This window comes from Oryctolagus cuniculus, chromosome 9, assembly GCF_051225735.1.
Source record: "Oryctolagus cuniculus isolate XC-2025 breed Fujian yellow rabbit chromosome 9, ASM5122573v1, whole genome shotgun sequence".
In the NCBI taxonomy this organism is placed as follows: Eukaryota; Metazoa; Chordata; class Mammalia; order Lagomorpha; family Leporidae; genus Oryctolagus; species Oryctolagus cuniculus.
The window spans coordinates 112986255-113010062 of NC_142875.1; the positions used below are offsets into that span (position 1 = coordinate 112986255).

The 23808-nt window shown below is 41.3% G+C and overlaps 2 protein-coding genes across 8 annotated transcripts in view; one reads left to right on the forward strand and one right to left on the reverse strand.

The window, feature by feature from the left end:
• The window catches only part of PDE6H (phosphodiesterase 6H), a 203446-nt gene that overhangs the window by 135170 nt on the left and 44468 nt on the right, over positions 1-23808 (forward strand). The window lies entirely within an intron of this gene.
• Positions 1672-23134, reverse strand: ERP27 (endoplasmic reticulum protein 27). The gene is made up of 7 exons (XM_002712642.6): positions 22989-23134; positions 22556-22656; positions 19941-20078; positions 9399-9515; positions 5115-5240; positions 3164-3361; positions 1672-2418 (listed from the first exon to the last, which is right to left on the reverse strand). Exons 1-7 carry the CDS (start codon positions 23080-23082, stop codon positions 2371-2373), a joined length of 822 nt encoding a protein of 273 aa, XP_002712688.2. The 5' UTR covers positions 23083-23134; the 3' UTR covers positions 1672-2370.

The following is a 23808-nucleotide window of genomic DNA, read 5'->3' on the forward strand; positions in this document are numbered from 1 at the left end:
ATGAGCTGAAGTTCAAAGATAGAAAGTGATGTTCTCAAAGTCAGAGAGTCATATACACAGTAAAGGTGGGATTCAAACCCAAATTTCCCTGTCATTCCTTTGAGTTCTTCCTGTTTCTACCACTTAATTCTATCCTGAAAATGGTTGAGATTTGTCTAGATACTTTAACAATTATATAGCCTTATGGAAATGAATGTAGAATCTTAGAAAGATATTGCCTAGAGACTGAGAAAGATATAGAAATTACAGAAGTTGTTAATACCAGATCTGATCTTCAGTAAATGGATGAGAACCTTTGGAAATCTCTTCTTTCTCAAGAAAGAAGCTTTCCTGTTTGGTCATCAGTCTCCAGAGCTACAAAGAAGATTGACTGTGAAAAGCTAAAAAAGTTTCTGGTAGTTTCGGAGAGCTACAAGCTGAGAAAGAATAATTCAATTCAGTACCATAAACATGCAAATAAATATACAAATGAATCTATAGTAAAATTGCTATTGAATTTTATCAGGCAGCAAAAAAATCCCTGTAAATATGAAAATATCTTTGTTGTCAGTGTTGACTATAGTTACTGAGGAGGCACTTTAAGTAAAATGATTGAAAAACTAACCAAATATTGAATAAATATTACTCATGGGACTTTATCTTTTAGCATTTTCCAAATCTCTACAACAGTTTCAGCTACTAGTGTTATAAGGAAGAAGGGATGAATGTTGTAAAGAAGGAAAAGAGAAAATAATGAAGAAAAAAATGAAAGAGTTGGATAGTGAGCACGGTAAAGACTGGGTAAGAGGACTTAAAAGCAGTCCACCAGGAAGTGAGTGCATCACTTGGAGATGGGACTGGCAGGTATTCATAATTTCCATGGAGAGAAATGAAGAAGGAGGAACCTGCTTGGCCAGAGGGCCTCCGCTGGATATCAGGAAGAATTTCTTGACTGCAAATTTGAAGAGTTCTGGCTAAGAGGACCAAAGTGAACCTTCTGGGATGGACCTATACTAGGAATATTTTTCAACCTCGGGCAATTTTATGCAGCCTTGGGGTGGACTGGATGACCTCCTCAGAACCCCTGGGTCTCATATTGCTGTGCACTGCTGCTTTCACCTTATTCTTGCCAGCACCTGGCTGCCAGCCCAGGCCTGTGGAGTTTTCCCCATATTCAGGAACAACCAATCCTTTCACTCTGTGTTCTTCACTTGGACGAGTCCTAAGGTGCACATCTGTGGTTTTTCAGCTCTTCAGCACTTAGGTACTTTCCTCTGGGCCAAAGGCCTCCTGGGCACAATGTAGCATCTGTGTGTTGACAGTAAGAGACTGTGGGCTAGAGACACTCAGCCAGACTATCCCTTCACACCACATGAGCTGGTTATACACCTCACCTGCAATAATCCGCTGCTTTGTCTGCCCAAGCCTGCCCCAGCGCCAAGTGCTCCCCATCTCCTATTCATTCACCAGGCAGGCTTTTACCTGATTCAGCTCCTAGATCCTTTACCACATTTGGGCCCATTCTAATGCAGGATGGTCTTTACCTATCACCCATCCCACCCCCTGAGTAAACAATAACACATTAATGGCTTATGGACTGATACTAAACAGTGGGAACTGAAGGGTGAGGCATACACTGTTTAGTTGGACAGCTGGATATTTACAAAAGATTTGGCCTGAAAAATGACAGTCTTTTTCTATAACATAATTGCCTGATTTATTACATGGGTCATTGATTTACATGGGGAATTGGGAGTGCTAAATAAGCCTACAATTTTTCTGTGTTATATTCCTGCTGAGTTCAGAGACTTGGAGATATCATTCAATTTCTGACAAGAAGACAGTCTCAATGTGGTGTTTAAAACCATCTTTTTGTTTTTGGCCTTGAATCAGAGAGGGACATGTATCTATGAAGAAAGACAGGATTTCAACCCTTAGAGAACCCTAAAAGAGCAGAAACTGTGTCATGTAAATTATGTGTAGTATGTGTGCATGTGATGGGGATGGGGTTGGAAGGCCTAGGGATCCTGTTGTTTAGTAATATACAAACTCAATATTAATGACAGGTCAGAACAATCTCTAAGAATGCCTCTCCTTAATAAGATCTGCTAGTCTTTCTCCTGAAGCTTGCATCCATTATAGATGGGCCTATACAATATGAATGCATAATAGGAAATTGGGTGGGTAGTGAGAGAATACAGGAAATTTAGAAGGAAAGAGAATGGGAGTAAATGAGATTTCAAGGAACAGGGTGGAGCTTGATATGTGCATTGATGGGGGAGGGGTTGGAAGGCCTAGGGATCCTGTTTAGTGTCTCTGAGGTTTGAATTGTCCCTTTTTATTCAGCATAAAGTAGACACTTTGGCAGTATGCAGAAGTATCAGGGAGAAATCAGAGTTCCACCTTTGGAGTCTTTTCTTCTGATTCATGATTTTCTCTCTGAAAGACATCATAACACTGATATTGAGATTCAGAGTTTACTCTTGTTTACCAATTCTAAGCTTAACCAACAGAGTTCTTTAATTATTCCTGGAAGTCCTAAATCCACCTTCAATTGTTAATCTTATGAATGCTTTCATGTGGAATTAGGCTCTCCTCTTCCTCACCATGGAAACCTTAAACAAAAGGGCAGACTTCAAAATCCAGCTCCTTTGAATATGAAATATCTTTTCAATAATGTTTTTGTATAGCTTGGGTCCCACAACTTTAATCCTAATGAGAAACCTGCCTCTGACCACCATATCCTTATATGCTCTTGATAAAACACCCAAAGAATTTTTTTTTTTTTTTTTTTTTACAGGCAGAGTGGACAGTGAGAGAGAGAGACAGAGAGAAAGGTCTTCCTTTTGCTCTTGGTTCACCCTTCAATGGCCGCGGAGGTCGGCGGGCTGCGCTGATCCGATGGCAGGAGCCAGGTACTTCTCCTGGTCTCCCATGGGGTGCAGGGCCCAAGTACTTGGGCCATCCTCCACTGCACTCCCTGGCCTCAGCAGAGAGCTGGCCTGGAAGAGGAGCAACCGGGACAGAATCCGGTGCCCCGACGGGGACTAGAACCCAGTGTGCCAGCGCCGCAAGGCAGAGGATTAGCCTAGTGAGCCGCGGCGCTGGCCAGAATTCTTATTGAACAGAAAGTAAAAGAGAGAGAAAGAAAACTCCATCTCTCTACCTGCAGTCTCACACTTACCAACAGTTTCCCTTCTAGGAATCCATCATAAAAGTTTTGCACATGCTCAATTGAAACTTCTGTAATGGGCAGTGCATCCCACTCATCATCTAGAGTTCGATAAATCGTCAAAGCTGGTAGCTGAGACTTCTTCAGTTTGAAATATGATATCACTCTCTCATTCTCCTTCTTCTCACTGTCCACCAGAATAAAGAGAACCTGTGGTTGGAGGAGTGTGGAAGAAAAAAAGATAGATCTGAGGCCCTAGGGATAAAGAGACACCTTGTAATCAGTATAGTTCATATGGATTAAGTTCACGGTCTATGCTATACCATTAAATCTTAATTGCATTAATATGAACTTCTTTTTTGTATCACTAGTATTTTTTATATTTGATCAGAATTATTTAAGAATATAGAATTGGAAGAATCTTCAGTGGTTATATAAGGAAGAAAGTATAACCTAATGGTTAAAAGCAAGGGAACAAGCTTTAAATTCTGCCTCTTTTATTTTCTAGCTGGATGACTTTGGGCACACTACAGGCTCTGTGACAAACTCAGTTTTCCCAACAAAATGAACTTTTTTGGAGGGCGAGATTGAGATGATGCATTTAATATTTTTAGTACAGTTTTGGGCATATAGTAAGGACTTGATGAGTGTTAACTACTTTAGTCTCCCCTTATCCATGGAAAAAACATTCCAAGCTCCCCAGTGAATACCTGACACCACAGATAGCACTGAAACCTACCTATATGTGAATACTAGAAAAAGTTCCTGAAGGGCAGGTATTTGGTCAAATGATTAAGATGCTCCTTAAGATGCCCATGTCTCACTCTGGAGTACTTGGGTTCAAGTTCTGGCTCCAGCTTCCTGCCAATGCACACCCTTGGAGTTAATGGTGCTGGATCAAGCAATTGGGCTTCTGCCACCCACATGGGACACAAGAATTGTGTTCCTGTCTCTAGGCTTTGGCTTGGCCCAACCCTGGATATTATGGGTATTTGGGTGATGACACAGAGGACTGAATATTTCTCAGTGTCTCTCAAATAATTAACTAAATAAAAAAAATGGAAAACTAAAAGATAAGTTTATTCTGGTGCAGGCATTTTTGAATTCCATGGAGTTTTTTCATAGTATGCATTGTCATGAACTATTTGAAGACACCTTGTAAATAGTACTTTTTCCAATACATACATATTTATGGTTCAAATAGCTGATAAAAAATAGAAAAGTCATTGTAATATGCTTAATAAAAGTTACTTAAAACTTATAAACTGTTTATTGAATTTTCTAATTAATGGTTTTAAACTATGATTGACCTTTAAATTATGGTTGTATAATTGAGGGACCCCTGAAAGTTATTGAGTCAAATCTTCTACCCAGAGTGGAAAAACCTTATTTATAATATTCTAATCAGAGGATTATTTGTATTCAATAAATCTGAATTCTTCAGTGTTAGGGAACCACCCATCAGAAAGACGGCTTGTTTTACCACCAGATAGTTCTTATGAATTGAAAGCTCTCTAGTTCAATGAAGCAACCTGAAAGTAGTTTGAATTTTACTATTTCAGTGACATAAAACAGAAATTAACAAAGGAAAGAAGAGGAGGAAATACATGTTCATTGGAATTCTAACAGGTATCAGGCTCTTGAGAAGTGTTCTATATGAAAAATAAATCCTGAATCCTAACACGCTAATTGATTTTAGCAAATATCTTCATGTCTCTATTTTCTCTCCACTTATCAATGCAGAAAACAAAGAGTTAACCACTATGGGAAGATATGATAGTATAGAGCTTTAATATTATAAACATACATTTTTAATTTCAAGTAACATGATTTATTATGTCCCAATTCTTACTTTATCTCCTACCCATACCTGTTTCCTTATTTATCTCTACTTCTTGGCCCCAAGTTTCTTTCCCTGGCATCTTGGTGGTATTCCAAGGGGCATATCCCATTACTGACTTACCTTGCCCTGGAAGAGCTTAGCTGCCTGCTGAAATCTGTGCACATTCTCTTCATACTCTGGGGAGGCCTTATTCATCAGCAGGAGAAGATGAATTTTAATATTGCTGCTAAACAGGCCAATTGCAGTCTGGCAAATGGAAATGTGTTATAGTAGAAAGGAAGTGGGAGAGAGGAAGAGAGAACATTAGTGACAACTCAATGAAGACATAGACTGAAATATAGTTGAGAGCTGTTCCCCAGTAGAATAAATGGGACTAGCTTCCATAAGGATTCTTAGTAAGTCTGATTTTATGATGTAGCTGTATAGCTTCCTTCCTTCTTACACTGAATAGGGCTGAACTGAGTAACCAGGAGGATATTGCAGAAATGACAGAGTGTGACCTCCAAGGCTAAGTCATAAAACACATTGTAACTTCTGTCTTGCTCTTTATATCTCTCATTCTGGGGAAAGCCAGATCTGTGTAGGGCCGTTAATAAACCATATTGGGGGGGGCAGCGCTATGGCATAGTAGGTAGAGCCTCCACCTGCAGTCCCGGCATCCCCTATGGGCGCCAGTTCAAGACCCAACTGCTCCACTTCCCAACTAGCTCTCTGCTATGGCCTGGGAAAGCAGTAGAAGATGGCCTAAGACCTTGGGATCCTAAACCCACCTGGGAGACCCGGAAGAAGCTCCTGGCTCCTGGCTTCAGATCGGCGCATCTCTGGCCATTGTGGCCAATTGGAGAGTGAACCAGCAGATGGAAGACCTCTCTCTTTCTCTCTCTCTCTGCCTGTCCTTCTCTCTCTGTGTAACTATGACTTTCAAGAAAATAAATAATCTTTAAAAAGAGGAAAAGAAACCATGAGTATATATAACTGTTATTTTGTATAAGACCATTGTTTCCAGTTATTTACATTACAGTAACTAATTTAAGTCTCAAGGTCCCCCCCCACCCCTTTTTTTTTCTGGACAGACAGAGTTAGACAGTGAGAGAGAGAGAGACAGACAGAGAGAAAGGTCTTCCTTCCATTGGTTCATTCCCCAAATCTTCCCAAATGGCCACTACAGACGGCACTGTGCCGATCTGAAGCCAGGATCCAGGTGCTTCCTCCTGGTCTCCCATTTGGGTGCAGGTGCCCAAGCACCTGGGCCATCCTCCACTGCCTTCCTGGGCCACAGCAGAGAGCTGGACTGGAAGAGGAGCAACCGGGACAGAATCCAGCACCCCAACTGGGACTAGAACCTGGAGTGCCGGCACCGCAGGTGGAGGATTAGCCAAGTGAGCCATAGCGCTGGCCATATATACATATACATATATATATATATATTAATGAGGAGACTGAAGCACAGATAGGTTAATTCCCGCAAAGCTACAGAAATGGTGTATTGGGCTTCACACTGGGGTACTGGTCCATGAGTCTGACCATCAGATGGACTGTCCCATAAATACCTGATGGCAAAACCTCATGTACACAAATCCAACCCTGATTGTGACTTAATCAGTCTGCCTGCAAGATGTTGAGCTCTAGAAGATCAGAAGTATTGGCCTTTACTTGCCAGTCAGAAATGTTTGTTCCCATGAAGCTGCCAATTATTTAGAAGAGGACTGCTACAGGTGATGCAGAAAGTATTGCTATAGAACTAGTAAGGACATAGGAAGGGAGAGTGTGGTGGTTGATGAGTCACTGGGCAGAGTCCCAGGATAATGGGGATGCAGAAAGCTAGGAAGTCCTCTTCCTAAAGCCATAAACTGTTCCGTAGATTCTTCAGCTTAATTGGCTACAGGGGGCCAACATGTGGGCAAGGATAGCCCACTGGGATCGTTCCTAAATCATTGTCCTTGAAATTTTTTTTTGGACAGGCAGAGTTAGACAGTGAGAGAGAGAGACAGAGAGAGAGGTCTTCCTTCCATTGGTTCACTCCCAAAATGGCCACTACAGCCAGCGCTGTGCCGATCTGAAGCCAGGAGCCAGGTGCTTCCTCCTGGTCTCCCATTTGGGTGCAGGTGCCCAAGCACCTGGGCCATCCTCCACTGCCTTCCCGGGCCACAACAGAAAGCTGGACTGGAAAAGGAGCAACTGGCACAGAATCCAGCGCCCCAACCGGGACTAGAACCTGGGGTGCTGCCGCAGGTGGAGGATTAGCCAAGTGAGCCACAGTGCCGGCCATCCTTGAAATGTAAAACTAGGTCTTAGATATTACATTTGGTAGGCAGGATGGCAAATAATTCAACTCCTGTTGTACTAGATTTTGCTACTTAAATTGAAGGCATGCACTACCTCTGCTGAAGCAGAGATGGAGGATAACTCTTGGGAATAGGCAAATAATAAAGCTAAGGAGCCAACAGGTAGAGTTGTCTCAGTAGAGGGATCAGTTTAGCCCTAGAAGATACAGCCTAACTTTACACCTGAAGCCATGTATAGAGTGTGTGCATTTGGTAGGCTCAGTACATGATTATGATTCTCTACCCAGGTGCTGCTGATGCAAACCTCTGCACCAGCAACAGAGAGAAATAGCTAGTGATGAATTAGGAAATAGCCCTACAAATGAGGAAAGTGTTACTGATGGGAAATTTTTAAAGAAATAATAAAAATTGAACTTGCTTCTCTAAAAAAACTTAACCTAATTTCTTCTTGATGTGATTTGCATCCATTAATAACACAAAAATTAAAATAGGTCATTGTTCTGTAAAATGAGCAATGGACAAGACCTAAGAACTTGTGTGGGCTGTTCTTTGCTCCTCCCCTCACTAGCCCGCAGAATTCTGGGACACTGAACTCATCATCTCAGGGATGATGAGATCTTTTTTTCTGGTCCCATGTGCACTTCTGGCAGCTCCATACACACAATGACCAGAATGACAATGGTCTACAACAATGCCTTCTGTGTCACTGTTGCCAACACCCCAGGAGTGTGTTTGAAATCCTGGCAGAAGTGGAAATAGAGTGAATACTACGTATTGATAAATGTGGTGTAAGAGATGGACAAGAATTTAGTCAACAGGAAAGGGATGTTTTTATTGAAGGCGGTGTGGAGCAATAGAATAACCACAGGATTCAGTCATACAGACCCATCAAGAAAACAGCAAGGGCAAGTGCTTCATTCTCTCTGAAACTCAAATTTCCAGCCATATGGCCTTGAGGAAGTTACCTAACTTTTCTGAACTCTCATTTCCTTTACAGTAAAATAAAGCTAGGCCATACAAGCTAGTGCATTATCAGTTAAATTTTCTGCCTTGAATTATGCCTTTTCTATTGTCTCACTATGTGACCTTGAATAATGTCACCCAGATCTTCAATGTTCTCTGTAAAATGAGCATCATAATTTCCTCTCTCCTACTTAAAAAAAAATCAGTGTGAGGATTAAATGTGAAAATGAGTGTGAAAGAGCTTTGTAAATTGTAAAAATCTTAACATGTATGTAAAGTATTGTTTTTAGAGAATGTGAAGCAATTCTGAGCTGATGTAGATCATTAGAAATTAATACTCCATCACTCCATCATCTATGTCAGGAAAAATGAAAGGCAATACATGTAACATAATTCTATAGTCCATAGAGGAGATTACAAGCCAGAAGATGATCAGGGCAGGTGCATCAACATCTTTACCCTGATGGCATGCAAAATACAACAGCAGAGGAAGAAAAATGTAGAGGTAAGGTGGAGACATCCTGAGAGTCTAGTGAAAGTGAGGTTTGTAGGTAGTACCAGACCAGGAACTGTTACTGGTCAGCAAGGAAGTGTATACAGAAAAGAGGAATACATGTTTAGAAACTTTTATAAGAAGTTTGCATTGCTCTGCCATATATATAACTGATGTATGTGATCAATTGGCTTTATTTTTTAAAATTTCATTTGTCATTTACTTTGATTGTATTTGATAAATGTGTTGATCACAGTGTTTTAGGGGAAAAATGTATCTTCAGTACTGACCTCAGTGTAGTTTGAGAAATGTGGTCTACAGAGGTGCCAGCTGAGAGTTGCCTTCAGTGAACACACTCAGTCAGCAAAACTCACACAGTTTTGAATCTGTTTCTTTAACTGCATTCTTGTTCTCTTTTCTTACTGGTGATGCAATATAGTGCTTAAGTCTTCTGATTTTATGTCTGCTTTTGTTAATAGGGACAGGTAAATCATTCTTAAAGAGTTGTAGAAAGAATGGTAACATAAACAACATACTAAGTATTTAATTATTGACCGACCCTAGTCAAAGATCAGAACCCCAGGAGGAAAGAAGCTCTTTATTAAGACGCATTCCCTCGCTGCACGGGGATTTATGGGGCTGAGAGCAAGAGGGATTGTTTACCGCAGGGCCGTACTCTGTCACCATGTGGAGGCTGTTGACCTCAATGAAACGGCTTAATTTGCTGGCATCAATGTTTTCAAAGTCTTCGCCCTCTAAATTCAGTTGTTCATTATCCACCTAGGTAATACAAGAAAGGATAAAATTGTCACTGTTCTTTTTTTATTCATTGATAAATGTTGCTTGACTACCACATGGTAACATGCTAAATACAGAAAGGAAAATAAAAGTTCCTTGCCCTTGAGAAACATAATCGGATAAGATATGGAGAAGTGAAGAGAAGCATTCAATACAAAATGGCAGGTGACATGGGGAAGGGGAATCACAGGACCACGTTGTTGGGGAACTGGCTCAGTTTTATCTATGGTGCGATCTATACCCTGATTTACATCCTATGCCCCGGTTCCCGCTGCCATTGCTGAAAGCCAGATGGCCACATGGCCCAACCACCAGTGTTAAGCTCCACCCCCATTCTAATAGGATTCGCTATTCCTACTTCCCTGCCCGCCCCCTGGCAAAGTTTTAAAAGGACCTGTTCCTGAACACGTGGCTCCTCCTCTCGCTTCTCTCTGCTTGCTCTCTTCTCTCCTCGCTAGCTCCTCTCCTCTCTCTCTTATACTCTCCTTCTCTCCCTTTTTCCCTCTTCACCACTTCCCTCCGGTCTGCTGGGTTTTCCCCAATAAACCCTTTCCCTTACTCCCGTGTTTGGTGTGTTTTGTGACGGCCTAACAGAAATAACATAGCACACGTCACTCAAGGAGGAGCACTACACGGCTTCCAGGTAGAAGGGACTCCTAACAGTGGCTAAGACTTCATCAGATAAATGTGATGGGGAGGGGGCTTTAAATAAGAATAGTATTTGCAAAAGGCAAAAGAAGTGAGATGGCACGTTCTAGAAGCTGCAGTTGGTTCACCATGCCTATAGTGAAAGATGTGAAGTGAGGGTGTCAAGGAGAAGGGGCTAGCAGGGTAAGCAGGATCTGAAGGGCCTTAAAGCCAAGGCAGGTGAATTAAATGTTATCTGAGGGGAAGGGAAGCATTAACCTGAACAGACTTGTGGTGCATCTGCGTGCTCACTTAAGGTGAAGTAAAATGTACGCAATAGAGAAAAGTGCAAAACAGAAAATGTAAAGCTTAGGAAATTATCATAGAGCAAATAACTGCAGAACCACCACTCTGGAATCCCTAAAGCTCCCAGTATACACTTCTTTTCTTTTTTCTTAAATTTATTTTAGAGAGGCAGAGAGAGAAAGACTGAGGGAGACAGCCCATCCACTGATTTATTCCCCAGATGTCCACAATAGCCACGAATGAACCACATTGAAGCCAAGAGCCAGGGACTCAATCCAGATCTTTCACATGGGTGGCAGAGACCCAAGAACTCGAGCCACAGTTTTCTGTTTCCCAAGGTGTACACCACCAGGAAGCTGGATTGGAAACAGATCCAGGACTTGAATCCAGGCACTGAAGTATGGGATGTAGGCATCACGTGTGGAATCTTAAACACTGCATTAAATGCCTGACCCCCCCCCCATACTACTTTCTAATTGATAACTCATCCTTTTTTTGTTGTTGGACCAAGTGATCCATTCTTATATGTAAACAATTTTCATCATTTTCTATAGCTTTATCATTTTTTTTTTTTTGACAGGCAGAGTGGATAGTGAGAAAGAGAGACAGAGAAAGGTCTTCCTTTTTGCCATTGGTTCACCCTCCAATGGCTGCCACGGCTGGCGCGCTGCAGCTGGCGCACTGCGCTGATCCGAAGGCAGGAGCCAGGTGCTTCTCCTGGTCTCCCATGGGGTGCAGGGCCCAAGCACCTGGGCCATCCTCCACTGCCTTCCCGGGCTACAGCAGAGAGCTGGCCTGGAAGAGGGGCAACCGGGACAGAATCTGGCGCCCCGACTGGGACTAGAACCCGGTGTGCCGGCACCGCTAGGTGGAGGATTAGCCTATTGAGCCACAGCACAGGCCATATAGCTTTATCATTTAAAAAGGGACATACTAATGTTATAGTTTTACCTTGCTTTTTAAAATATTACATAAATGTGAACAAACATATTTTTGTCTGTATATCTCATTTCATTTATTTAAGATTTTGCTATGAGTCCCTTATATTATTCATGTACCTGTAATTTGATCATTTTCCTTGCTGCAGAGTATACCATTATCTTATTAAACATTATTTATTCATTTTACTGTTGATGTACACTTAAGTTGTTCCTTGTTATTACATCAAGACTACAATGAACACTCTTATTCATGTCTCTTAGTATACATATCTGTGTATCTTATGAGTATATACCTCAGATTGAAACTTTTGATTATAGGATATGCATCTATTCCACAAGTAGAAAATCCAAAGCTATTTTTCAAAGTGTATAATAATTTACACTTGTACCAATACTATTTGAAGTTTCCCTTCAGGTCATATCCTTACCAACACTTGATATTATAGTTTTTCTTATTTTACTCATTTTGGTGGGTAAATGATAATATTTCATTGTGGTTTTAAATGCATTTCTCTTACTAACCACTTATATATTCTATTCATGAAGTGTCTATTCAAGTCACTTACCTATTTTTTGTTGTTGTTGAATTGTCCCTTTCTTTCTGATTTCAAAAGTTTTGTTTTGTTTTTTTTTTTTTTTTTTAGTATATTCTGGATATGAGCCCTTTGTTGGTTTTTCTTTATATCTTTCTCTTATTGAGCACCTCCCTTCTAATTGTGACTGCTTAGGAACAGAAGGTAATTTCAATGTACTCAAGGGCATATTCTTCCTTTATAGCCAGTCTGTACTTTTGTTCTTATTTTGTTTAAAACATTTAGACTATACAGAGGTCAAGAAGATATTCTACTTTGTCCTCTGTAAATATTACTTTGTCTTTCACAATAAACCTAAGACCTACCTGGAATTCACTTTCTTACTTCTTCAAATGGATTTTTAGACCCCTGCTTTTAGGGTTACTTTTCTCTGAAATATGTGTTACAGGCTCCATCTGCCCAATTGTCTGAGCTGGACATGGATCTTTTCCTGCCCTCAGTTCTCTTGAGCCTCAGGCCTTCAGACTTGGAGTGAATCTATACCATTTGGCTCTTTGGCTCTTGGGCCTTCAAACTATACTGCCAGCCTTCCTGGATCTCCAGCAGGCTAATGGCACAGGACTTCACAGCTTCCAAAAGTCACATGAGTCGATACTTCAGAATATATTTCTTTACATGTGCATATATAACCTGTATAATATACAATCTTTATTAGAGCAAATATTGTATCTAATATAGTCCATCTTCTATCTGTTTATCTTCTCTGTATCATCCATGTATCTCTCCATCATTTTTGCATCTATCATCTCTAATTTCTGTGGTTCGTTTCTCTGTACTAATATGTTCTACATTGTGATTATTGCAAATCATGCTGCTATGCTATGATGTGTACTTCTATTACTGTTATTGACAAATTGGTAAGTCAAAATCTTTCTTAGTTTTGTTTTTTTCCTGTTTTATTTCACTTTTAAGCTACTGTTTGGATTTTTCAAACTTGTGAATTCCCTTTGTTTTTTTTTTTTATTTATTTATTTTATTTATTTATTTATTTATTTGACAAGCAGAGTGGACAGAGAGAGAGAGAGACAGAGAGAAAGGTCTTCCTTTTGCTGTTGGCTCACCCTCCAATGGCTGCCGCGGCTGGCGCGCTGTGGCCGGCGCACTGCGCTGATCTGATGGCAGGAGCCAGGTGCTTCTCCTGGTCTCCCATGTGGGTGCAGGGCCCAAGGACTTGGGCCATCCTCCACTGCACTCCCTGGCCACAGCAGAGAGCTGGCCTGGAAGAGGGGCAACCAGGACAGAATCCGGCACCCCGACCGGGACTAGAACCCAGTGTGCTGGCGCCGCAAGGCGGAGGATTAGCCTAGTGAGCCGCGGCGCTGGCCTGTGATTTCCCTTTGTATATTTCATTGTTTTGAAAACTCACAAAGTTCTGAGTAGAAAGATTGGAAAGAAATAGGAAAAGAGAAAAATTGTTGGAAGGAGTTGTTGCCCACCTTTTACTGCTCCCCTCATTCCTACCCTGTTCACATCAGTGAAAAGGGCTAAATAAAATGAGCACACACAAAAGTGGGCGTTTGCTGTAAAGATGTGGTTTACCAGTTGGCCTGCCTCCTTCATTCTTAAGGCTTTGCTATTGCACCACCAAGATCATCATTATTGTAACAACAATCTGAGCCCTTCTAATGTTTAATACGTCTAAATGTTTCCTGATTATTTTTCTAGGAAGTCTCGGGCGTGGAGCCTGTGTGCCGCAGCTGACATGGCTGTGCTGTGAGCCAGGAGGCCCCTCCTTCCCTGCCTGCTTTTCCAGGCAGTGCTTACATTTCCCAGAACTGGGAGAACAGGAAACACCACTTAGTCCAGGTGTTTCTAGACTTAAGGAATGTGGTACATTGCAGGCAGACTTTTGGGCAATGATAGCATTCTCTAAGCAGCAACAGGGCTTTAATGGAAACCGCCCTCCTGCAGGCTCTCCAGTGTGCTTCAGTCAAGAAAACATGCTCAATTATTTCATTATTTCTTAAACTAATAAACTCTGGAACATCATGCATAGGGTTTCTGGAAGCAACATTTGAACAGGAAATCTCCCTTCTGCAATGGAAATTATTTGCATAATGCAGTGGAAAGAGAATTCGGCCCTGAAGCAATAATTGGTAATATTTGTTTTTATTCTTCAGTGCTATATAAATTCATTTTAAAATTTTTATTTATTGAAATACAAAGAGAGAGAGAGAGAGATTTTCCATTTGTTGGTTCACTCCTCAAATGTCCACAACAGCTAAGGCTGGGCCAGGCCAAAACCAGAAGCCTGGAACCTTGTCTGGGTCTACATGTACTTGACCTGTCTCCACTGCTTCCTAGAGTGCTTCTTAGCAGGAAGCTGGGTCAGAAGTGAAGGCACTTTGAAATGGGATGTGGATGTCCAGGCAACTGCTGAACCACTATACACAACGTCTACTTAAGGAACACGTTTTTAAAAAAATGTATTTTCTAGTTTTTGGAATGAACTTAGTTGAGCTGTTATATTGTTTTTCTCCATAGAGAAGAGGCACCAGAAGAAAAACAGAAACAATAAACTAGGAGTATTACCATTTTACAATATGATTTTCAGTTCCCCCAAGAGCATCAGAAGTACATTATTGTGTTTAGATACATCTATTATGCAATAAGATTTAATCACACCTTTCCTATTCACTACCATTTCAGCAATATTACTATGAGTTCCTTTGTTTTTTTTTTTAACAACCAAGCTTTTCATAAAATATATTAAAATCATTTTAGTTTATACCACAGTTATAGTATTAAATATCTTTTGTGATACAAATGTCTTCACATCCCTGAGCTGGTTTATGTAAGATGCTCAGCTTACTATCATTTGGTAAATACGTACTTGAGAAAAGAATGCTTAATAATTTCACAAGTAGTGCTGCTTATGTTTCTTTATCAGTTTATTCTTAACATGCTAGTGCATTCTGATTCTCTTTGTCTTATAAGGTGCATTTCTTGTAATAGGCACCCAATAAATAACTGTACAAGGAATAAAGAGAGACATACTGTGTTTCTATTACTATTCCATTGGGTCAAATTTAGGCTAATTATGCTACTTAAAATAGAAGTGACCAAGAAAACCCGAAGCAAGGTAAATATTCAAATAATACTTGGAATTCTATTTTAGGACAGGCTCATCGTTTATTCAGGCCAGGGATTACATCTCTCTTAGGGCAACACTAAGAGTCCTGCTGGAGAATGTGGAGAGACTCATGGCTGTCACACTCACAAAAGACAGGCTGTGTTGTCAAACAGCTGGGTTGTCATGTGCAACTTTTTATTGTGTATGACTTTTACCTAAACTCCTTCTGATCCAGTTTATATAGTTGCACTATTTTTGGAGAATAATATGTTCCAGAAATATAGCATTTTCTAGCCTTTCATTTATCTCACATTTCAAGCATGCAATAACACCAATTCCTTTTTATTTTCCTTTGCATCATGGTTTCAGCTTATCTTTAAATCTATTTATTTATTTATTTTTGAAAGACAGAGTTAGACAGTGAGTATGAGAGAGAGAGAGAGAGAGAGAGAGAGAGAAAGGTCTTCCTTTTTCCGTTGGTTCACCCCCCAAGTGGCCGTTACGGCTGGCGCATTGCAGCCGGCGCACCGCGCTGATCCGAAAGCAGGAGCCAGGTGCTTCTCCTGGTCTCCCATGGGGTGCAGGGCCCAAGCACTTGGGCCATCCTCCACTGCACTCCCTGGCCACAGCAGAGAGCTGGCCTGGAAGAGGGGCAACCAGGACAGAATCCGGCACCCTGACCAGGACTAGAACCCACGGTGCCGGCGCTGCAGGCGGAGGATTAGCCTAGTGAGCTGCGGCCCTAGCCTAAATCTATTTTTTTTTCTAAATATATTCTTACAATTGAAGATTTGTGAGTCTAAGTTCTGAATTTTCTTTATGAAAATATACAATGTCTAGATTAAATCTGGAAAAAATTATCCTGGGGATTGATTAAATTATGTCAAGGGACTAGAAGAACAGTTTAGGAGAAAGTGGTTTTAAAAGGGATACATTTGAATAGGGACATTAGAGTAGATAGACTCTAATGGAGAAACAGAGGTTTCCTTCCAGGTTAAGTGCTTTATAGAAAGCCAATACAAGGGTACTTGAAAAAGCATGTGGAAAATGGAATTAAACTAAAATTTTGGAATTCATGTGAAGATGTTTTTTCATAATAACTTTTCATAAAAAGTTCTTTGAACTTTTTCAACACCTCTCTCTCATATGCATAGATTTCAAGATTCTTTTGTGTCAGAATAAGTTTACCTTTTAATTCCATTTTCCATGTACTTTTTGAAGTACCGCCATTTTAGTAGAAAGGTTATGATCTGGGGTTAGCAATGCTGAACATGAATCAGATATCTATTACTTTACCATTGTGAGACTTTGGGCAACTGGATCAATCTTGTGAAACTTTAATTTCTTTATTGAAAATAATTATTCCATTGGATTCTTGTGAGAATTAAATGGTAGGACATTGTAATAATGTCTATCATTAATTAGACATTAATTAGAAGAAGGTACGAGAAATTTTGCAATAGGGTCACATTATTCAAGAATAGTCTTGGGGCCAGCACCGTGGCACGCTATGTCAATCCTCCGCCTGCTGCGCTGGCATCCCATATGGGCGCTGGTTCTAGTCCTGGTTGCTCCTCTTCCAGTCCAGCTCTCTGCAGTGGAGGATGACCCAAGTCCTTGGGTCCCTGCACCTGCATGGGGGACGGGGAGGAAGCTCCTGGCTCCTGGCTTCGGATCAGTGCAGCTCCGGCCATTGCAGCCATTTGAGGGAGTGAATCAATGGATGGAAAACCTTTCTCTCTGTTTCTCTATCTCACTGTCTGTAACTCTACCTGTCAAATAAATAAATACAAATCTTAAAAAAAAATAGTCTAGGTTGATATTCCCTTTAAAAAAAATACTTCAAACTCCTGACATGGGTGTCTTAACTACAGTATCTTAACCAATAGGCAAAATTCACACCCCTCAAGAGTGATTATTAAAGACAACATCAATCAATAATGTTGAATGTGGCATAACTGCTAAGTAAAATAAGACCTAAAAGGTATTCTTTGAGTTTGGCAATATAGAAGCTGTGCTGGCTGGATGGAAATAGTTTTAGTGGAGGAATAGGGCATAAATTAGATAGTAGTGTTCAGCTTAAAGAAAGTTGAGACACTAAATATAAATTCAACATAAAAAAAGCTTGGATAAGAAGTGACAGAGATAGAGAGGACAGAAGCTGGAAAGGGGAAGATAGAAATATTGCAACTTTATCTTTTGCCCAATTTTCTCATCCTTACATTGACATTCCTTAAGCAATTAAAACTCAGCAACCAGCTAAAGCATCAGAAGTCCCTATTTTTGTACATGATTCCACTGTGCCTAGATATCCTGATCCTTCTCTTGATTCTCACGTCTCCTCGTATCAGCATCTGTCTTCTCTTTGGTTTCTGTTGCTACCTCTCTTACTATGGATCCTTAACGCATCTCACATGGTCTCTTTTATCAAACAAAAGCTGTCACTTATGTTGTCTTGTCATCTCAGAATCCATCCTACTCATGGTTGCCAAAATGTTCTTGATAAATACATTTCTGTCATGTTACTCCCCTGATCTAAGGATTAGGGGTGTTCCAATGCCAATGAAACTAAGTATAAACAATTAAATATTCCAATTTCTCCACAAGAGGTTTCTAGTCAAGCTGCTGCCTCCTTTATAATGTCCAATTTTATCTGTCCTTTAAGTCTTAGGTCAGTTGTTGTCTGTATAGATATATTTTTTGTTCATACTTCCCATGCAATTCGTATCCTTTGAACCTTCAAGCATTTCCTCTGTAGTGATGCTGTTTGTATTATAGACATTTGAATATTCTATTTATAATCATTACTACAAGAGTACTTTATAAAAATTCTTGAAAAGAGGTCGATGTTGAGGTGTAGTAGTTTAAGCCGCCGCATGCAATGCTGATGTGCCATATCGGAGCACCGGTTTGAGTCCCAGATGCTCTGTTTCCTATCCAGCTACTTGCTAATGCACCTGAGAAAGCAGTGGAAGATGGTCCAACTACCTGGGTCCCTACCACCTACAAGGTAAACCCAGATGGAGTTCCAGGCTCCTGGCTTTGGTCCGGCCTAGCCCCTGCTGTTGCAGCCATTTGGGTCATGAACCAGCAGGTGGAATATCTCTTTTTCTCTCTGTTTCTTTCCTTCTTTTCCTTTTAAAGATTTATTCATTTATTTGAAGGGCAGAGTTGCAGAGAGGGAGAGGGAGAGGCAGAGAGAGAGAGAGAGAGAGAGGTCTTTCATCCACTGGTTCACTCCCCAAATAGCTGCATTGGCTGGAGCTGGGCTGATCCGAAGTGAGGAGCCAGGAGCTTCCCTGGCAGGTGCAGGGGCCCAAGGACTTGGGCCATATTCTGCTGTTTTCCCAGGCCATAGCAGAGAGCTAGATTGGAAGTGAGCAGCTGGGACTTGAATCAACGCCTATATGGGATGCCAGCACTGCAGGCAGCAGCTTTACCTGCTATGCCACTGTGTCGGCCCCTTTCCCTCTCTTTCTGTCACTCTGGTTTTCGATAAATAGAATAAATCTTTAAAAATTTCTTGGAAAAGTCTTGTGAAAAGCTAAGTCTATTTTGATGTAAAAAAGTTGAAACCCATGCTTATAAGGAGTCTTCAAAAAGTATGTGGAAATGTATATCATAGAAAAATTGAGCAGGGGCTTTAGAAATGTTTGGTACAACAATAGGTTTATCTTTTAATTCCATTTTACATAAATTTCTTGAAGTATCCACATATACTCTTAAGAACTATGAGAGTGGAGAATATTTTTAACATGTCTATAATATCAGTATCTTGTATAGTTTTTTAACATTTATTTATTTATTTGAAAGGCAGAGTAACAGAGAGAGAGTGGGAGGGAGAGAGTGATCCACCCACTGGTTTGTGCCCCAGATGGCTGCAATGGCTGGAGCCAGGCCAGTCTGAAGCCAGAAACCAGGAGCTTCTCCCTGGTCTCCCTTGTGGGTGCAGGGACCCATGCACTTGGGCCATCCTCCTCTGCTTTCTCAAATGCATTATTAGGGAGCTGGATCAGAAGTGGTGCAACTGGGACTCAAACCAGTGCCCATATGGGATGCTCTGCAGCTTTACCCGCTACATCACAGCACAGGCCCCTACTATCAGTATCTTGGACAGGGCACACAGTAGTTCTCTAAAAAATGTTTGACACACATAAATCAACTCCTGGGGCAAGCATTTGGTGCAGCAGTTAAGATACTGTTGTGATACCAGCATCCAATATTGGCATGCTTGGTTTTGAGTCCTGGCCCCTCTTCTGATCTCTTCCTAATAATATCAGTCCTGGAAGTCAACAGGTGATGGCTCAAGTACTTGAGTCCTTTCTACCCATATGGAAGACTCAGATTAATATCCAGGCTCCTGGCTTCAGCCTGAGCCATTCTTGGCTGGTGCAGGCATTTTGGGAGTTAACCAGTGGATTCTCTCTCTCTTTCTCTCTCTCTCTCTCTCCTTACAAATAAACAACAACAAAACCCACAGAAATCAACTTCTGACGATACAAAAATATAAAATTCTAGAACTCAAAATTAACTTAGAGAGATGATATGGCCTAACATTTCTATTTTATAGATGAAAGAATTGAAGCTAAAAAATGTTAAGTGACTTGCTCAAAGTCATGTGACTGGCCAACAACAAAACAGTACTATAAACCCCATTTCCTGCCTCCTGGTTGAGCCTTCCTTTCATTTCATTACAGCACCTGTTTGGGAAATTTGCATTGAGTCATCGTCCTTGTCAACAATGTCTCTGAAGTTGGCACTCTGTTATTAAGGTCAAAGACACAGAGTTCTTTCCAGTCTCACAAGTTTGTGAGTCTACTGCCTAAGGATAAACTGGGAGAAGCCTCGAGCTGCCCACCCAACTTACCAGCCGGAAGAGGGAAATGGTATTCCCAGTAATGTTGTAGTGGGCCAGAACCTCGGAGTTATTGCTGATTCCAAATGACACGTCTTGGAAGTTGTGTACCATATCATGGAATATGGGCACTACTGGTATTTCTAAATCCTAAAATGAGAATAAAATCCTGAGAAGTTATTTTGGAGGAATGAAACACACATATGGAAGAGAAAAATGTTCACTAATCTTAGAAATAATAAACTGCATTTGGTTTCCGGTGAAATATTTACCTCTAAGAATAAAAGCTAAATTTGCAGTGGCATTATTGAGTTTTTCATGCTATGTGAGTTAACATTTAACTACCAAAACTATGGCTAAGCTTGGGACCCTGTCTGGTCCTATCATAGAGCTTAAAATTTTCTTTTTTTAAATTTATTTTATTTATTTTTTATTTTTTACAGGCAGAGTGGATAGTGAGAGAGAGAGAGAGAGACAGAGAAAGGTCTTCCTTTTGCCGTTGGTTCACCCTCCAATGGCCGCCGCGGCCGGCGCACCACGCTGATCCGAAGGCAGGAGCCAGGTACTTATCCTGGTCTCCCATGGGGTGCAGGGCCCAAGCACTTGGGCCATCCTCCACTGCCTTCCCGGGCCACAGCAGAGAGCTGGCCTGGAAGAGGGGCAACCAGGAAAGAATCCGGCGCCCCGACCGGGACTAGAACCCGGTATGCCAGCGCCGCAAGGTGGAGGATTAGCCTATTGAGCCGCGGCGCCGGCCAGAGCTTAAAATTTTCTAATGGCTTAGAGAAGCCTCAAAATCATAGAGACCTACAGAATTAGCTGCACTATTATTAATATTGCTACAGGGACAAATGCTGTGGAACGATTTGTAGAGACAAGAAGAAATCTAGAACTAAGAAATAGATGCTGTCAAAAAGGGCCAACAAAAAAAAGCAATTAAAATTCAGGTTAGAAGATTCTTTTTAAAAACCTTGTGCAAATGGCAAGCATTTGGCTTAGCAGCTAAGATGCTGGTTATGACGCTTGCATCCTATACTAGAATGTCTGAGTTTGATGCCTGGCTGTGTCTCACTCTCTTTGTTAATGCTGACCTCGGGAGGCAGCAGGTGATGGCTCAACTTACTGGGTCTCTGACACCCAGTGAGAGTCTGGATTAAATTCCCTGATCTTAGTTTTGTCTGTGGCCCATTTCTGGCCTCTGTGGGCATTTGAGAGTGAACCAACAAATCGAGAGCTCTGTGTATCTGTTTGACTGTCTTTATGTCTCTGTGTCTACCTGTGTCTCTGCTTCTCAAGTTTAAAGTTAAGAGTTTGTGCTGGATGTGGAAGAGTAATCCCCCTCCTTCCTCTCTAGATAAGCCTGTGCTTTGCACTTGAAAATACTGTTCATGTATCGAACTCTGCAACCCAGGCCTGCAGGAGGGACCAGGAAAGCCACTTCTAGATGATGATTCTAGTCTTTCCATGAATCCTGGCACCTTTTTCCTGCTGTCATGGGACCTTTGTCTATAACAACTCTGGGAAATAAACAGGGCTGAATATAGTTTCCCCTGCATCCTGTTGGACTAAAGAAGAGGATGTGCAAAGAGAGAAGAAGATGGCCCTGAGGGTCAGGCAAAGGGACTTAGTACCCTGCTGTCCAGAAAGGATGGATGGAGTTCACTAGGAGCTTCAAGAACTGAGGCTTGCTCTTTTTCATTCTGCCTTGCTCATTTTTATTCTGTTCCCTCTAATGGAATTGCTCCAGGATCCAATGAGGGCATCTGGTGGCTGTTGAAGTTACTGCAGACTAGACTCCACTCTTACCCCTCCCTGTATTTGAAAGTGGCTGTTTCTGCCTGCAGCTTGTAGTTTTCTACACTGAAAATGTGTTCGCTGTCTTCCTCCCCCATTTACATCTCATTGTAGCTACTTCCAGCTGTGTGCACAGAATCTACAGGGTGACTTAATGAATGGAAACAGTCTAGAAGGTCTGAAATGAAAGAATAGGTGCCTTATCAGCTGAGAGAATGGCCAGATGCTACCAGCATAGAGAGATGAAAACCCTGGAATGGTGCTCTCTTATTTACGGCTGCATTTCTTAGCCAGGCAGCCAAACTGGAAGATGGAGGTTAACACTTTAAGTATACAAAATATCACCCCTTTACAAACATTTTCAAGAAGGCAAAGAAAAAAGGAGATTGAAGGGCTGCCATTAGGGGAAATACTTTAGACAGAGGCAGTTCCAGACTAATCCTTAAAGATTTTGGCACACCATAAAAAGGTGATGCCTGGATGATAGAAGTTGGGTTTAATCTGCTTTCAGCCTATTCTTTGGGTGTTAGGAGAATGAAAACGAAGGACATTTAGGACAACAGTCATGTTCAATGGAAGTTTTCATCCTGTAGATACTGGACTGGGATTTAAAGTGTCTGTAGGTGGGGAGACAAGCCAGTATACTCAGAACGCTAGAAAAACATAATTCAGACACTGAGGATGTTTTGAAATTAAGAAGTCTCAATTGACAGGCTAAGAGAAGATGTTAGAGCCCCTGATTTTAATGTAGTGTCACTCGGCCAGCAGTTGACTGTCATGGCTCCCTGAAAGTGTAACATTTCTGGATATTGGGGGAAAAGCAGATGGGGTACCTGGAAGAAGCCAATGAGGGCCACCTCAGCAGCAGCAATGAACGCCATAGCGGCTGGGACATCTGTGAGCCATGTGATATCCTGGGCAGCAGTAGGGCCATCTAGATACAGAGAATGGATCAGAAGTAGCTCTTAATAATGAGTGCATTTCATATACCTTTCCTCTTCATACCAAGTCCAAAGAGATCACAGTTCCTAGAAGTGCTGTCATCATTCCAAGGCTTTAATATTTTTTTCTAACATATGGAGGGTGACCCCACCTTAAAATCTCTCTCTCTGAAGGATAGCACAGACTTCCCTCTCTATTAGCAGATCGAACATTTTCTGGCAATTTTTCCAGGTTGAAGGAAAAGTACAAAGAGAACCGCCATATTCCCAGCCCATCTCCCAACATCACATTCATCCTATCTCACTAAAGCTCATTCTCCTTTACCTGAAGTTGCCTCAGCTTCTGCAGTGACTTCTGGGGCTAGCACACACACGAGGAGAAAGGAAAGAAACCAGCTCCTTGGTTGGGCAATGTCCATTGTTTTCTTGCTTCTGGACTTGGTGTTCGGTGATGCAGCTTCAGGGCAGCCTGTTCTGCAGTTGATTGCTTGTGAATTTATTAGTGCTCTGGGAACCTCGCAGCTGGCTCTAGGGAACCTTCAGCTTGTGAGATAAAAGACCAGTCCAAGGCCTCAGACCATAATCAACCAGAAAAGTCAAGTTAGTTCATTTAAATTCTGTGCCAGGTGTTGACCTAAGCAGTAGTGATACAAAGATAACTCTAATTCCTCCAGCCTCTTCTAGTTTAGATTGTTAGCAAGAAAAATAGCCAAACAGATCATTCAAATGTCAAATGGAAAGCTAGGGAAAAAATAGAAAAAGTCACAAGGTTTTATGAGAGCATTGAGGACAATAGTAGGGTTCAATGAAGGCTTTCTTCCTGCACAGGATGCCCAAGCAGAGTTCTAGGTAAATAAGAGTTTGCATGGCAAGAAAAGGCAGTTTCATATAAAAAGCCAAAGTGCAGAGATGAAAGTGTGAAAGTACTGGTGGTTATTAAGGATTATGAAAAGAAAGGAAATGATACATGCAGTCAGAAATGCATCCTGGGCCCAGCTTGAGGCAGGTTTTATATGATAAGGTAGGCTTACGAGCACCAACTTTGTTCTGTGGGTGATGGGAACCCACTGAAAGGTCTTACATAGGAGAGAGACAATGTTTGATGGGGCCCATAAGTGTCTGTGTATAATCCAAGGTGAGATTTT

Bases quoted from the DNA above. Each gene is read 5' to 3' on its own strand.
- ERP27 (XM_002712642.6), bottom strand. From the start codon at position 23,082: ATGGACATTGCCCAACCAAGGAGCTGGTTTCTTTCCTTTCTCCTCGTG. The intron at 5,241-9,398 runs GTAAACAATCCC...TCCATTTGCCAG, and splicing joins TGACAGAGTACGGCCCTGCG to ACTGCAATTGGCCTGTTTAG. The intron at 3,362-5,114 runs GTAAGTCAGTAA...CTCCAACCACAG, and splicing joins CTAAGCTCTTCCAGGGCAAG to GTTCTCTTTATTCTGGTGGA.